This window comes from Cervus canadensis, chromosome 3, assembly GCF_019320065.1.
Source record: "Cervus canadensis isolate Bull #8, Minnesota chromosome 3, ASM1932006v1, whole genome shotgun sequence".
Taxonomy (NCBI): domain Eukaryota; kingdom Metazoa; phylum Chordata; class Mammalia; order Artiodactyla; family Cervidae; genus Cervus; species Cervus canadensis.
The window spans coordinates 58510600-58527525 of record NC_057388.1 but is presented as its reverse complement, the minus strand read 5'-3'; the positions used below and the strand labels follow the sequence as shown (position 1 = coordinate 58527525).

At 43.0% G+C, this 16926-nt stretch overlaps 1 protein-coding gene across 1 annotated transcript in view; it reads right to left on the bottom strand.

Moving 5' to 3' along the window:
• Window positions 1-16601, bottom strand: part of DPY19L1 (dpy-19 like C-mannosyltransferase 1) — a 93282-nt gene extending 76681 nt beyond the window's left edge. The window contains exon 1 of the mRNA XM_043463224.1: window positions 16063-16601. Coding sequence (XP_043319159.1) covers window positions 16063-16360 — 298 coding nt within the window. The 5' untranslated portion in view covers window positions 16361-16601. The remainder of the gene's footprint in view (window positions 1-16062) is intronic.
• Window positions 16602-16926: the final 325 nt, after the last annotated feature.

Sequence of the window (16926 nt, the reverse complement as noted above, 5' to 3'; positions counted from 1 at the left end):
TTGTTTGTCAAGCGTTCTTTGATCTTTTGAAACTTTGATTTCTTGTTGAGCAATCTACTATCCACTTCCTTTAAAGACGTCATACCACCATAATAAAATTTGGGCTTTATTTTCCTAATGACCTAACTATTATGTCCTGAATAGATTATTCTTCTGTCATAGAATGTAAATACCACCTTTATCACACTGAAGAACTGTTACACTTACACTTTGGTAATCCCTTAGAGATTGTAACTTTTATTTCATTCATAAATAAATATGGGAAGAATCTACATGTTTACAGCACATATATGTTATTATCCATAAACATATGATTCAATTATTCCAACTCTCTTTTCAATTGCCCCTGACAAAACTCCTATCAGTAGAACTAATAATATAAATTTAACTCATATTTCTTATTAAGTCTTTCCTGGGAGTTTTAACACTTTTTCCCCTGCTAATAAACATGAAATTTTGTTTTCATTATACTTCACTGGATATTGTTAATGTATTTATTTTTGAAGTGTATTTATTTGTAATGTATTTCCTTTGCTATACAATTGATTCTTTTAGTTTTTTTTTTTTGCTTATCATCTCTAATTCTCCATTTTAAGTAATATTTTAAAGAGATAATTTTGTTCCTGTTTAATAATTTTACTATTAGTTTATTCTTCCCATCTGACAATAATGATAAACTTCTAGAATAATACTAAGTAATTCTGGTAAAAGAGGGCAAACAGTATTCTGGTGACTTTAACAGAAACGCATTTTACATTATGCCTTTAAATTAGCCTCTGACCTTCACAATTCTGCAGTAATACATATGATTTTTCAAGATCATCAGCTCTCAGCTCCCTCAGAATACTATAATTCCTCAGAAGGAAGAAGACACAAAGTCCTTTTGGTGCCTTCCTTTAATTCAATCCTTGCAGCACTAGGCAATTTGTGGATTTCTCAGCATCTGAATGACCCTCTTTCAGTTTCCAAGGTTGATTCATAATCTGCCCAATGTTTTAAATTCCTCTTTTCATTTCAATTTAACAATAACAATAGCTAATTAGTAGCAGTAGTAGTAATAAAGCAGCTAACATCTGAATTCTTATTACCTGCCAGGCATTTTTAAGCGCTTTACTTGAACTAGCATAAGTCCTCACAAGCATCTTATGTGTTAAGTACCAATGCTTCCCAGGTATACAAATAATAAGGGCTTCAGGTGACTCAGTGGTAAAGAATCCACCTGCCAATGCAGGAGACTCATGAGGTGCAGGTTTGATGGGGAAGATCCCCTGGAGGAGGAAATGGCAACCCACTCCAGTATGCTTGCTGGGAAACCCCACGGATAGAGGAGGGCTACAGTCCATGGGGTCACAGTCCAAGGGGTTGCAGAGAGTCAGCAGGACTGAGCGACTTAGCATACAGCACAGATATAGATAATAAGTTGATTCTCAGGGAACTTTAGAAACTAGCCCAAGAAACAAAGCAGATAAACAGAGAAAGGGAAGTTGGAAGCAGGAATTCTGACCTAAGACCCCTGTACTGTGTGGCCTCTTGTGGAGGACAAGAGGGGCTGCAACAAAGGCCTCCTTACCCTAAAGTATCTTATTCCCCTTTCATCATTCTTTTATTATTCAAAAAAAAAAAAAGAAAAAAAAAGCTACAATTCATCTGTTGATAAGCGCAGCATATTTTATAGAAGCTATTTTTATATAAAAGTATAGAATTATGCTTTAATTTATTCAATTGAGATAACTTCTATGTATATGTCATCTGAAAATGAAAACCCCAGTAAGTAAAGCAGATACTGCCTTGTGAGCACATAATTTAAGCATAAAGACATAAAATGACAAAAACTTCTTAAAGCATCCCCAAAGAGCTTTTCATGCCTTCTTGCCTACAGAAAAGATTATGATTTTCTCTAAATATATTCTGGTGATTATTAATCCTGTGTATAGTCTTTTGGCGGTGTCACAAAATTGATAACCAATTTTTCCAGTTTAACACATATATTATTTTTGTCATTCTAAAAATCAGAACATAAAAAAAAATTTTCAAAAATCCAAAACTATTCTATAAGAAAAATGGTGTTCAAAGAGTGAAGGTTTGCTTTGTAATCTAACTCAAAAGACTGCAATCCTTTGGCTGAGAATTCTGTAAGGCTCTTAAGTTTTGCTGGAAGCACACAAATTACCAACACTCTGAAACTAAACTGGCCACTCCTTCCATTTTCTGATTAAAGAAATTTCGTACCAGATTATATGTCACGTTACATCAATTTTCAGCCTTACAAGATTTGAGCTGCTTCTTCATTGAAAATTATTCTTCTTCAGTTATTAGAATCCTGTTTAAACAAAATAGAATGTAATTCCCTGAGGGGAGAAACAATGTTTTACTGAATTCTACCATAGTAGTACTTAGCAAGAAGCTGAAAACAAAGGCCGACTCAAATGCTGAATTAATGCATATAAGGGGGAAAATTAAATAATCCTAAATCATGTCCACATAATAAACCAAAGTTGAATATACCTTGATAGCTAGCTACACACACACACACACACACACACACACACACACAGTGTGCATGTAATTGCTTTGTTTTCAAAAATAGAGTCCTTGTGATCAGTGTAAATCGGACCCTTTGCCTAGGTGCAGCCTGCTGCCTAAGCCTCCAGGTGGTTAGGGGTGCTCTGAACCCCAGCACAGTAGAGTTCCAGAGGCCCGCCCGGCTCTGCTCCCACTGACACGCCTGTGTCCAGCCACAGCTCAGAAAGTGCAGAGGAGGTGCCTCGTGTTGCTCCCCACTGCATGCATAGCCTGCATCATTTCACTGCCCTAAGGAGGGCAGAAGGAACGGCGAAAGAAACAGAACAGGAGGTTATTCCACGCTGTTCTGCTCAGTCCTCAAGGGCTCCTAAATCCCATCCCCTCTCCAACCAGCAGATCCCCCGCATCTCTCTCCCCAACTCTCGCAGTCTCTCCCTTCCTCCAGGTCGCCTTGCCCTAGCAGGTGACTCAGAAGTCCTGGTCTCTTCCACAGACCCTCCCGCCCACCCACCCAGTTAGGATTCCAGGGAAGTGGAGCTCCGCGACCTGCTTTCCTAAGGTTCCTCAGCCAAGTCTTCTGCACACTAAAGTTGGACACCCACCGTCCTTTCTCTTCCTCCTTCTAAGGCAGAAAGCGGGAACTGTGAAGCCATGAAGCCAGGTGCCGTGGCCCCCTTCACCCCTCTGTGATAACCTGCCAGCCACAGAGCTCCAGCCACGACTACGGATGCCCACCTACCCTGCACCGAATCCCTCACACGTGGACCTCATAACTAGGACTTGCCTCAATTCTCAGAATTCCTTCACAAGCTCTCTCAATTTGAGTCTCACAACAATCTTGTATTTATTCTCATTTTACAGATGAAAAACTGGGCCTCTGAGAGGGTATTTCCCCCAAGCAAGAACTTGGACCCAGCCTCCCTCTCAAGCCTCAGTTTCTCTCCACAGTGACAGAGCTGCCTCCCTTTCGATCTGCATGCATTTGATGACTTCATCTTGTAACAATATTTATACGGAGAAATACACTCTAAGTCCAAAATGACTTGCAAAATTTAGAAATACAACTTATTCCTAAATTGAGGTTAATCTGTACTTAAAGCATTCTGCAGTTTTGGCCTCCCTAATGCCCAAGTGACAAAATGACATAAAAAGAAGTTAAGGACTCTTCTTAAATCCACTGGATGAGATTTTCAAATCAATCTTGACAAGTTCCATATTCAACCTCTTCCTAATATTACTAACAGTTGTTTTCAAGGGACCATCAGAGTTTACAAGTTTCTTTTCAGAAGCTGAAGTCACTAGGAAGTAGTCTACCAGTTTCACACCAAGACTTTCCTGGAGAAAGAAGTCAATTTCTAAACGTACAGATTTAAGCATCTCCTCCCCATGTCTGAAGTCCCATTGACTTTCCCATGGCTCACACCATGGAGCCCACATTCTGGCCTTTTTCTGGTTAATCCCACCACACACCCTTCACACAGGCTGCATAGGGCAACGATCCTCCGAAATACCTAGCATTTTAATGATGCTTCCTGATAGCTTCCCTGATAGATCAGTTGGTGAAGAATCCGCCTGCAATGCAAGAGACCCCAGTTCGATCCCTGGGTTGGTAAGATCCCCTGGAGAAGGGAAAGGCTACCCACTCCAGTATTCTGGCCTGGAGAATTCTACGGACTACTGTCCATGGGGTCGCAAAGAGTCAGACATGACTGAGTGACTTTCACTTTAATTATGCTATATGCCTGAAAACTCTTAATTCCTCCTTCAAAGTTAAAGGAATTCAAAAGTGGTATTTTGAGAAGCCTGTCCTGCCAACATACCTATTAAACCTTGCTTGTTGTATTGTTGTTGTTGTTTAGTCGCTAAGTTGTGTTTGACTCTTTGCGACCCCACAGATTGCCCACCAGGCTCCTCTGTCCATGGGATTTCCCAGGCAAGAATACTGGAGTGGGTTGCCATTTTCTCCTCCAGAGGATCTTCCCGACTCAGGGATTGAACCTGTGTCACCTGCATTGGCAGGCAGATTCCTTACCGCTGAGGCACCAGGAAAGTTCATTATACCTTGTTAGGGAAGTTAAAATGGAGGAAGTCTTGTTCAGGCTTCAGAAGTAGGAGAGCAGGACTCTGATCTGCTTCTGACCTCCCTGGACACTGCCCAGAATCCATGCCTGCCTGCAAGCACAGCAAGTCTGGAAGCACTTTAGGGAAGAAAGGGAGTTAGGTCTTAGAATTTTCTTGAGCCCCTGAGGGTCTGGCCAACCCCCTCTTCCCTGCTTCCAGGGTCTAAGATGTCTTGTGACTCACAAGATGAAACAAGCAACACTGTAAAAGACGGTAAAACCAGAGCTGCTTTTTTGCATGCTAACTGATGATGGCACCAGTTTGTGTATTGGAATTATAAGTGGGATCCCTCAAAGCTGCAATTTGAAGTCTCACCAATGGTCTGGCCACTGCCTGGGACCTTTTCCCAACTGGGACTCCAGATTGCTGTCATTCAGGACTCGCCAGCACTGTTCAAGTCTGGATGTTGGTGATGTATATGCTGTTACACATGTATGTTTCACATATATGATAGTGAAGGACAGGGAAGTCCGGTGTGCTGCATTTCATGGGGTCTCAAAGAGTCAGGCACAACAGTGACTGAACAACAATGCTGTTACTTCTATTGTTTCTATTTTTTTTCTTTTAATGACTGTATGTTTAAATTAAGTCAAATAATCTATAAAAAGTTGAAATTGTTTATGTGTTTGTAAGGCACACTTTCTTTTGTTAATGAATCCTTCAAACCTAAAGCGAAAGTAAAAACTTTCCTCCAAAGTTACTTTATCACAGTTCTGTATGCTAGAGTACTTGAGACTGAGCTTATGGTTAATTCATCTTAATATCCACAACTTCTAGCATCATGCCTGGCACCTCAATGGGTTGAACTGTTAAAAGACTATCACCAGGCAAGAGAAATTAGAGAATGTACTCAAGTAAAGAATCTGAACAGCTAAGGATAATATCTAAGCATTCCTAACTGCTCAAAAGTTTCCCATTATGTGAAGGTAAAATGGTTAATCCATCTTAATATCTACATCTTCTAGCATCACGCCTGGCACCTCAATGGCTTGAGCTGTTAAAAGACTACCACCATATAAGAGAAATTAGAGAATACACTCAAGTAAAACACCTAAACACCTAAGGACAGAATCTAAGCATTCCTAACTGCTCAAAGGGTTCTCATTATGTGAAGGTAAAATACACATAACAAAATTAATATACTGAAAGAAATTATGCTTCTAATCTATAGTACCTAGAATAAATCAAAGCCCAGTTTCCATGTAGTAAACTAATAAGTGAAAAAGACATTCTTTAGAACCCAGTCTGGGAAAGAGAAAACAGTCATGTATACCTCAGGCTCAGCTCCTTCCTTCTTTCTAGCACCTATTTTGTATGTCATAAAATGCTTTAAAGTCAACAAGTATCTAAATACCACTTAGGTGCACAACACATTTTCCTAGAAACTGAGAACATTAAAGAAATATAAGCTAACATCTGCGGCTTTAAAGATAAAATCTTTGAGAGATAAGATTTAGGTACATAAAATAATGAGCGAACACCCGCATCCAAGCAAATAGCACAAAGTCTATGAACTGTAAGAAATCTGAGAAGGCAGATCAATAATGGCCACTCAGGGCAAGGTTTATTAAAGTGGGATTGGGTGGGCAGAAGTGGGGGGAGAGGCTGGATTTCAGAACATGATTACAACTGAGGTGAGGATTTATGTTGAGTAGCCAAAAGACCGCTACAATAAAGCTGGATGTGGACTCTGATCCAACACAGCAGAAGAATCCCATCACTAATATTGATGATACAGAATACTCATGATATTGACAATAATGAGGTATCAGCTGAAGGCTCACTCGCTATATATACAGGGTGCCTGGCTCTCAGAGCTCTATGAACACCAGGGGTGACGGGGTGAGGGGGGTGGGGGGCAGGCATTGTCATAGCTGCTCAACCAATGGTACCAAGAACGGGAGCCAGCAGAGTGCCCCCCTGGGCCAGAAATCTCTACATTTTTAAGAGGTCATTTACTCTCACACTCACGCCACACAAACATTATCATTTTTTATGTGCACCACGACATACAAAAAAAGGTTCAGAAGCACTTTCAGTCAGTAAAGAAACAGAGCAAGATTCAGAAAGAACATCATAAAGCAGCAACATAGAGCAAAAGTGATCTAAACCCTGGGATTGCATTGGAATCATCAGTGTTGCTAAATAAAACTAGAGATGTCTGGGTATTAATCCAGGGCTCCTAAATCTGAAACTCCAGATTTTTTATTTCAATACTTGAATGATTCTAATATACAATCAAGGTTAATTATCACTGGTACAGAAATGGCTGGAGCAAAATATTCATACTTGTTCACAAAATGTAAGAATTGGCTGCTTTGTACTCCACATGTTTTCTAGCAATAATTAGGTCACCTGGGAGCTTATCAGGAATTCAGACTCTCAGGTCCCATTCCAGATCCCCAGGCCCCTGAGCTGAGTTATAAACACTTCTAAGGGCAATGCCTCAACACAGAGCACGCTGGAATCATCTCGGAGCTCTGGACACTGCTAGGTCCGGGACTGGGGATGATTCTCACACGCAACCACGGATGAAAACACTGGTGGCGGTGGGCATGTTAAGCCTGCATTCCTGAGCCCCCACTCTCAGGGATCCTGATGCAATAGATCTCACTTGGGGCTTGGAAAGCTACATTTTTAACAGTTTTTACTATGAAAAGGGAAACATGAATTCAAAAGGTATTCTGAAGGAAAAATTGTCAAAATCCTGACAGCTGAGAATTATAATTAAGAAAGGGAAAGAATTAAAATTAAGAATCAAATTATTTTTTACATTCTTAAGAAGAAATATTCCTTGGATTTCATATGACTTATTTAGCCTCAGTCTCACTTTCATCAAATGTGAAATGAAGGTTTTTACTTGGTTATCTCTACTCCTAGCATTTAATAACTCTGCATAGCTACAACTGGGGGCATCCCTGGTGGCAAAATGGTAAAGAGCCGGCCTTCCAATGCAGGAGACACAGGTTCAATCCTAGGTTGGGAAAATCCACTGAACAAGGAAATGCCAACCCACTCCAATATTCTTGCCTGGGAAGTCCCATGGACAGAGGAGCCTGATGGGCTAGAGTCCATGGGGTCGCGAAGAGTCAGACACAACTTAGTGACTAAACAGCTACAGCTACTAACACTAATAAGGACTTCATATTCTCCAAAGGACCTCCATGATTATTTTGTTTTTCTTTTGGATCTTTCTGCTCCCCAAACTAAAAGCCTTGGCAGGTCTGACCCTTTTAATTTGTTTTCTTGGTTCAGTAGGCAAAAAATGCACTCAATTGATTAATAAGACATTGCCTCTCAAAGTGAGAGGCAGGATTATTTTAAAATTCAGTCATGACTGCAAGAAAACTATATAGCTCCTAGATAAGATCAAGAATTCACAGTGGTCTATGTAATTATACTTGTAAGGTTGACCATAGTTAACTTGAATCTGCTCCACATATTTGACACTGAGCAAAATAGTATCTTACAACAGGGAAAAATTAAGAAATCTCAATTATCATAAATAAACCTAACAACTATTTATCAGTTGTAGTTCACTGAGCACTTTCAAAGATTAAGCAAAAAGATCCAGAACTCCTTTTGAGGCAAAAAATGGCTCTTATTTTCCCATGAGGCCCTAGGTCACACGACTGGGATAAATCAAGGCTTCCAGGAGAGCCTGGGTTTCATGGAAGCTCAAACAGAAAAAATGCTAATAAGCACATTTAACCAAAAGGATGTACTGGCATAAAGGAGAAAACTCCTGAGGAATAATTTAAAAATCAAGGACAAAGGTTTACTTAGAAGTGAATGAAAACAGAACATGGAAAGTAAATACCACCACCCCCAAACAGTATAAAAATTAGACTTCTAAACAGAGAATTATACAATGTAAATTTTCACACTTTAAAAATATTTATGTATACACATATATTAAAGTGTGTTGGTCGCTTGATCATGTTTGACTCTTTGTGACCCCATGGACTATAGCCCACCAGGCTCCTCTGTCCATGGAATTCTCCAGGCAAGAATACTGGAGTGGATAACCATTCCCTTCTCTGGGGGATCTTCCCAACCCAGTGACTGAACCTGGGTCTCCTGCATTGCAGGCAGAATCTTTACTGTCTGAGCCACCAGGGAAGATGCCAAATATTAAAAATATTATGTATATACATATATTAAAGTAGGTAATACTTAATACAACAACTACCCAATACATGTGTTTTTAAAGCAATAAATTCTAACTTCCTTTTAAAATCATATCCTCACATAACATGGACAAAAATATTTTAAAAATCAAACAGTAACTTACATTAGCAATTTTAATAAAGTAACTTTCTCTTGACTGAAAAAAATGCATTTCAGTTTTTAAAGAACAAGTAGCGATAAAATATACACCTGAAATAATATGGTAGGCTCACTAAATGCTTCTGAGCAATCATAGTGAAACTGTAAAGCTTTAGTAAATCTAACGGGAAAAAATGTAGAAGCTGCATCTCTTCCCTAGAGAAAAAAAAAAAAAAAAAGATCCATATATACACCGTACACCCCCAGGCCCATCATATGAAGCAAGAGATTTTAACAAGTTCATTAATCAATAAGCCATTTAAGTTTTAAGGTTACAGCTATGGATTCTCACCGCTTTGTATTCTCTCCAAATTTCAAACTGCCCTTGGGTAGCACATTTTGCTTATCTGTTAAATGATTAAGAAAACTATGACACTGATTTTTAATATTTTGCTCTGCTTTTTTTAATGACAATCCCAACCAATCAAAAACAATTCAAAATTTAGTAGTTTCCAAAAAAAATAGTTATGCAAACACAAAATGGAGGCTGACAGGTTGACCATAAGGATTTAGCAAACAGAGCAATTCCCTAAATGAACATAAGCCACCAAAGTAGAACTCTTGCTAAAAAAGTTATTAGGTCTTGGAATATATGAGATCATCTTCCCATTACAGTATCTTTGACAGCAGCCTTAGATTGTAGATCTGAAACCTACAATTCAACAGATGTACCAAACAAGTCAAGATCATTGTTGTTTAGTTGCTAAGTCATGTCTGACTCTTTGCGACCTCACCAGAAGGTGACTCTGTCCATGGGATTTCCCAGGCAAGAATACAGGTATGGATTGCCATTTCCATGTCCAGATCTTCCTGACCCAGGGAACCTGAGTCTCCTGTCTGGCAGGCAGATTCTTTACCACTGAGACACCCGGGAAGCCCCAAGAAGCCAAGATACCTTAACTTTAATCTCAGGCTTCACTCAGTGAATTCACAAGAGATGTCAGGCCATTTACCTGTCTAACTTTAGTTTCCTCACATATAAAATTCCAGGAGTTAACTTTTAAGTTTTAGATTTTCATGAAACTTCCAAGGAGATCAAAGATGAGAGAAATAAGAAATCAGGTCTTTTGTTAGGGACATTAAAATGGAGGAAGTCTTGCTCAGGCCTTGCCAGGCCTCTGACCCGCTTCTGAGCTCCCTGGATACTGCCCGGATTCCATGCCTGCCTGCAAGCACAGTGAGTCAGGAAGCACTTTAGATAAGAAAGGGAGTAGGTCTTGGAACTCTTGAGCCCCTGGAGGTCTGGCCAACCCCTCAGTGTCTAATGAAATCCTATGTCTCACAAGGTGAAACAAACAGCATTGTAAAAGTTAAACCAGAGCTGCAATTTTGCACGAAATCAGTTTGCAGCCTGAGATTATAAGCAGGAGCTCCCAAAGCTGCAATCTGAAGTCTCACTTGTGGAGAGGACACTGCCTGGGACCTTTTCCCAATTGGGACTCCAGATTGCTGTCATTTGGGACTGCCCAGCACTGTTCCAGTCTGGGTGTAGGTTGGCCAAATTTGGTGAGGTATACGATGTTACTTCTTTCTATTGTTTCTATTTTTCTTTTAATGATTATACATTTAAATTAAGTCAAATAATCTAGAAAAAAAAATTGAAACTGTTTGTGAGTAACAAGTGGTTTCTTTCGTTAACGAAAGCTTTGAACCTAATATGAAAGTAAAATTTTGGCAAAACGGTCTTATTTAAAAAAAAACTTTTAAACATACTAGAAAACAGTAGCACTCTGCTAGTTATGTTAAGTACTTTATGATTAGTATCAAAACATGGGGAAAAGAGTCTGAGCTGTGACATTTGCAGCACTGAAAGCCTGCAGGGCAAAAAGCAGTGGTTACTGTTAGGAAGTAACAGGAAAACACGACGCAGAGCAGTGGCTTCTTAGGCAAATCTGAGCTGGTGTGAAAATAAGAATAAATCCTCATCCTTCTCAATTAAAACAATATTCTCAAATTAAAAATCTGTCAAGATGGCAAGTTTTCAAGTTATTGGCCAAGTGATTTATAAACTGCATTTTAAGATATAGTTGGTGCTACTGTTCATTGGAAGGACTGATGCTGAAGCTGAAACTCCAGTACTTTGGCCACCTCATGCGAAGAGTTGACTCATTTGAAAAGGTCCTGATGCTGGGAAGGGTTGGGGGCAGGAGGAGAAGGGGACGACAGAGGATGAGATGGCTGGATGGCATTACCAACTATATGGACATGAGTTTAAGTAAACTCTGGGAGTTGGTGACGGACAGGGAGGCCTGGCGTGCTGCAATTCATGGGGTCGCAAAGAGTCGGACACGACTGAGCGACTGAACTGAACTGAACTGTAAACTAGAAGATAAATCCTTGGTCACTACAATGAATCACTCAGAATTTCTGTGACTGATTTTGGTGACTATGCTACTAGGTTAACATTTGCTGCTATGATTAAAATTATAAAATGCCATCCAAGAATCAATTACATGCAGTGAAAGTACTGAAAAACACACTTGATAATTTGTTACTTTGGAAAGGAAGTCAAATATGATGAAATATGCCAGGCAAACATGAAGATATATGACCTCTTAAATGCACTTGCGGCGGGGGGGGGGGGGGGGGGGGGGGGGGGGGGGGGGGGGGGGGGGGGGGGGGGGGGGGGGGGGGGGCGCGGCGGCTGTGTGGCGGGAGATAGTAATAATGCTAAGAAAATTAGTATTAAAGCAAAAATAAAAGTTACAATAGTTGTAGATTTATGTACTCTAAAAATTAATTCTTCCAGTTTTTAAACTTGTTCCTGCTCAATGATTTATGAATAATGAAAGATCATCCATGGAGAACTGATCTTCCCTATGAAACAGGACTGCTTTTTATGGGATTAACTATAATGTTTATAAGTAGTGTTTAAGAGCATGAACTCCGGAGCCATATTGCTTGGGTTCAAGTCCTGACCTTTCCACATTCTAGGGGTGACCTTGGGCAAGTTATTTAACATCTGTGTGCCTCACATCCCCCATTTGGTAAAATGGGTATGATGATCAATGTCACAGTAAAGACTGAGTTATTAGTTAAATGAGTTTGAGATAAGTCAGTTAATCTAAAGTATCTGGAACTATGCCTAGTACACAGTGAACCTCACAAATGCAGAAATGCTATCATGAATTCCCAAGAATTTTAGTATCACCCATTTGCTGAAGACTCCCTATTTAGGTTCCCACTCAGCCCTTTTATGTCCCTCATCTACTTTACATTTGTACTTGGACTTCTCACAAATGTCTCAAAGGTAACATGTCCCAAGACAGAATGAAATCTTGACCTTCTCCCTTAAATCTGTCCTCTCACCACATCCCTAGTCTTCACCATCTCCATGAATCTCCAGTTAATACAACAGACATATCAGATGATAAATGGCAACCCACAGTCCATGTTGGGAAAACAATAGAAATTAGAAGAAACCTTAGTAAACTTTGTTGTCTGTGTCCACATTTAAAAGAGGGGCAGGGCAGTTACACTAGTTCCAGGGGACTGCTGCCAAGTAGGAATGTCAGCTCTGTGATGAGGGACATAGATACTTAGATGCTCAGTCATGCCCGACTCCTTGTGGTCCAGGGAAGCCTGTGATGAGGGACAGACTGTTCCTAAAGGGAAGCAGAACATGATTTTAAAGCTACTGATGCTTCCTTCCATGTCATCCCACCCCATTCTGGTTTGTCTGACCTGTGGCTTAGCTATCAGGATTTTTTTTTAGTTTCCAGGTGACACCAGCATACAGCCAAGATTGAGAACTAGTCTAGTCCAGTCCAGACCTCCCATTTTAATATCTGTACAAACTGAGACTCAGAGAAGCTACATGCTTAGCCCAGGCACCAACAAGTTCGAAACAGGTACAGAATCAGCAAACAGTTCTTCTAAGGCTGTTTACAAACAGCATTTTTGAAAAAGGACAGAACAGAAAATAAGGGTGTACTGTATATTACAGGGTGAGTAGAGTACATGACCTTTTAACTTTAAATATTGTGTACATACTGATCCTTAGTCTCCACTTACCTTTTCAAATTCATTCTCCTCCCTTCTCTGCCTTGTTCCCAGCCCCAGGAGGCTGACTCTATACAATGATTCAGCTGGGCCCCTTGCCAAAGTTGGTCAGCCGGTGAGAGGCACCAGTGGGAGACCAGAGGGTGGGCAGAGTGTCTAGGATCCCTCCTCGTGGGTGATCCTGCCCCCACTGCACAGCTTTCCCTGGGTTCAGCTCCGGAGGGAGCTCCCTTTCCACTTCAGGTCCAGAAGTGGTGGCATCTTCCCACTGGTGACAATCCCTGGATGCTTCAGTGTCCTTTGCGGGTTCCTTAAACCTGCTCATACTTCTGAAAACAGGCCACTTATTAAATCTGCTTCCTGCCAGGACACTGACATACACAAATAGTTTGACAGCAGACGCATAAATGTACAGGGTTGGATTTTCACAAGTGTGAGCAGGTTTAGTGGAAATTGTGTTGCTTACTGAAGGTTGTGGTCAAAAAAGCTGGAGAGACAGTCATGGTTTTTCCTACTACACCACTGCCTCCCCTGGCTGATAAAGGGAGCTACTGGGTTAAAACTTCTAAAAATAAACACTTCAAAAACCTTCTTTATGACTGTAACATTAAATAGTAAACAGTGCCTAAAAGAAAGACATGTTTAATAAAATGAATTTTAACAGAGCTTAGACTGCTGAACAGTGGAAAGGGCCAGTTTGACAAGAAGTGAGTTTCCCACTTCTGGGAACCCCAAGTCAGTCTCTCTTTAAAGGGTGTGCTTCTATCAGGGAGCCCCAAATGGTTAAAATTTCTTTCAAAACATAAATGAAGCAATTTTTGTCATAGCAAAATACTGTACTAAAAAAACCACATCATGTCAGCTCAACTCTCACTGATTTGTGGGGGGGAAAGAAGAGTGAAATGAGACAGCTTTCAAAAATGCCCAAACCCTGCTCCTTTTTATAGGATCTGAAAGAACAGATCCAGAGAAAGAACTAAGCATCCCAGGTCTGACTATTCTCCAGAACCATCTTTCAAGCTGCCCTATGGCCTCACGTAAACAGCTACCAAGGACAGAAAGTCTCTAGACCTTGGTCTGGTCATCCAACCTCCATCAATCTGATGGCCAGTGCCCAAAGTACATCCAAAACTATGGGACCTTCACTGTACCTCCTTCTAATACCCGAAGTGCCACATTGCTATAGTAATATAAAACTGTACTTAGGTCTGAGCATTACTAGATCCAAATATAAGCCATCCAATATAAGATTCAAAGGAAATGCAATTAGGAGCAAAGAAAATATGCACAAAAATGGCAACAGATTTTCTATGGTTTGTTACCACAACCTCCCTGAAGGAATGATACCATTCCATATTTTGCTACGAAGTGGTCAATGTTTACAGCAGCTAGTGGAGGGGATGCAATTTCATCCTGTTGTGCATGTGTGCTAAGTTGCTTCAGTCCTGACCAACTCTTTGGGACCCTATGGACTGTGGCCCACCAGGCTTCTTTGTCCATGGGATTCTTCAGGCAAGAATACTGGAGTGGGCTGCCATTTCCTCCTCCAGGAGATCTTCCAGACCCAGAGATTGAATCCCAGGTCTCCAGTGGCTCCTGCATTGCAGGCAGATTCTTTACCACTGAGCTACCAGTGAAGCCCCCTTCATCCTGTCACCAGATATCAAATCAGTATCATGCATGCGCTTTTATAATAGCAACTAAAACTTGTTAAATGCGTTGATACAATGTGTCTAGACATGCTGTACCCCAGCTCCTTTGAGTTCTGCTCCTCAGGACATGCCCTGGAGTAAGGAGGGCAGGTGATAAACCCATGTCACAGAGAAGGCAACACTCACAAAGGAAATAACTTCAAACTTAACGAACTTAAACACCTTGAGCTGGATCAGGAGCCTCTGTCTCATCCACTGTACCATGCTGCCTCCCCAAGGTGAATTTATCTAACCTGCACGCTGACAAGATTTTTCATGCTCACTACTGAAAAAAGAAACATACTGAAAATACTGAATTTTTCTAAGCTTGAATCTATCATAGAAAAAAAAGTACCCCAATAGTAATATCAACCTATCTGCACCCATTAAAATATGTGTGTGTGATGTCTGAGGCTTTTTATAATTTAGTAGCTTCTAGTGATGCTTTTGATCTCAAGGGAGGCTGATATGTTATATTTTACTCCCTGATCTATACTGAACTCCAAATTCTCTGATGTCACTAAGGGAATTAGAAAGGACAAAGAGTTAAATAATTCAGTAGCCAAAGTCCATTAATGACATTATATAAGAAAGGCAGTGTTACAGCTTTTTACTAGCTGACTTAGAAAAATCAGGCCTATCATTCAAACTGCTGTAACTTGCCTTATCAGAATGTCAATCAGGAAACAAAGGAAACCTAAAGTCGTTCCACAACACGCGAATGTTTCAACTTTATTTTTTTCAACACATCATTTCACATTATCCGTTCGGTCAATGTAGTGGATGAGGAGGAGAGCCCTCCATACCGATCATTGCTAGGTCAGAAGGGTCCCAGCTTGGGCGCCCCAAACACAACGCGACCTGAAAAGTATTTGCGAAGGGGAATCACAAACAAAGTGCCGTCGGCTGTGCTTGCAGTCAAGACGAAAAAGGCACGCTAAAATTTAATGATAAGTTTAGCAACTTTATAGAACAGCGGACGAGCTTTTGCTTTGAGCTCAGCAGAATCGCTTCCAACCCAAAGCAAACCATCCTCCCGGACAGGGGCCGAGATAACGGGAAGGCGGCCGGTCCGCGCCAATCAACAGCGCCTGAGTCTGGTTAGCGCAGACCTGCCAGTTCGCAGCCAGGCCGGGCAGCTGTTGATCTCGGGGCCATTTTTTTTTTTAAAGCAGAGCAAGTAAGAAGGGAGTGAGGAAGGCTGAGCCTGAGGGAGGGGGAGTGAAAGAAGAGATAAGAACGTCCCAGGAAAAGTCGAAGAGGGTTGCAAACTGGCGGAGACCGACCGGCGGAGCTCGGCGGCGCGGAAGCCGGAGGAGAGAGGAGAGAAAGGGTAGAGGGGGCCCGCGCCTCAAAGTTCCGCGTCCCGGCGGCGCCCGCGCGCTGGGCTGCTCACCTAGCAGGAGCGTGGTCCAGGTTCGGCCGCGCCCCGAGCGCCGCAGGCCCAGCGCCCCGCGCAGCCCGGCCGCCAAGCGCCCCCCGAGGCCGCCCCCGGCGGGTGGCGCGGCGGACTCGGCTCTGGGCCCCTTCCTGCCCGCGGCGCCCTTGCGCCGAGGGGACGGGGGCGCGCGCTCGGGCCCGGGCTCCCCGGCGCCGACATCTGGCGACCCCCTCAGCGGTGACTGCGAGGCGCGGGGCGGCTGGGGCGGCTTAGGGGCCGCCTCCCGGTGCTTGTTCCGCGCCTGCAAGACCATCTTGGCATAGTCGCGCCCGCTCGCTGCGCGCGCCCGGACGGCGGCCGGGAAACGCCGGGCTGGCGGGGCGGCCCCGGCGCCGCTCACTCTCCGGCAGGCGGGCGGGCGTGCGGAGGGCGGGCCGGTCCCTCCCCGCGAGCGGGGAGGCGGGGAGAGCTGCAAGGCCGGGCGGCGGCTGCCTGCTGGCGGTGCGGCCGGGAGGCGGCGCCGGACTCGAGCGCCTGCCGCCGTTGCCGCCGCTCCGGTTGTCACGGCGACCGCGGAACGCCGGGGGGCGGGGGCGGGGACACTGTGAGCGGCCGCGGCCCCGCTCCCACCGCCCCTCCGCTCCGGACGCGCGTTCCCGGCCGGCCAACGCGCACGCGCGGACTTCCGGCGGGGGCAGGGGCCGACCAGGGGCCGCCCAGCGACCCATGCCCTGCTTCGGACCCGCGTGGGGCTAGGTCAGGCTAGGGCACGAACCGCCCTCGGGGAGCAGCTGTCCCTCCCATTGGGAGCGGTCGGGAAGAAGAAAGGGCCCTCTGGGGGAGGGGGCCGCTGGTGGAAGTTTCGGACCCGATTAAGGC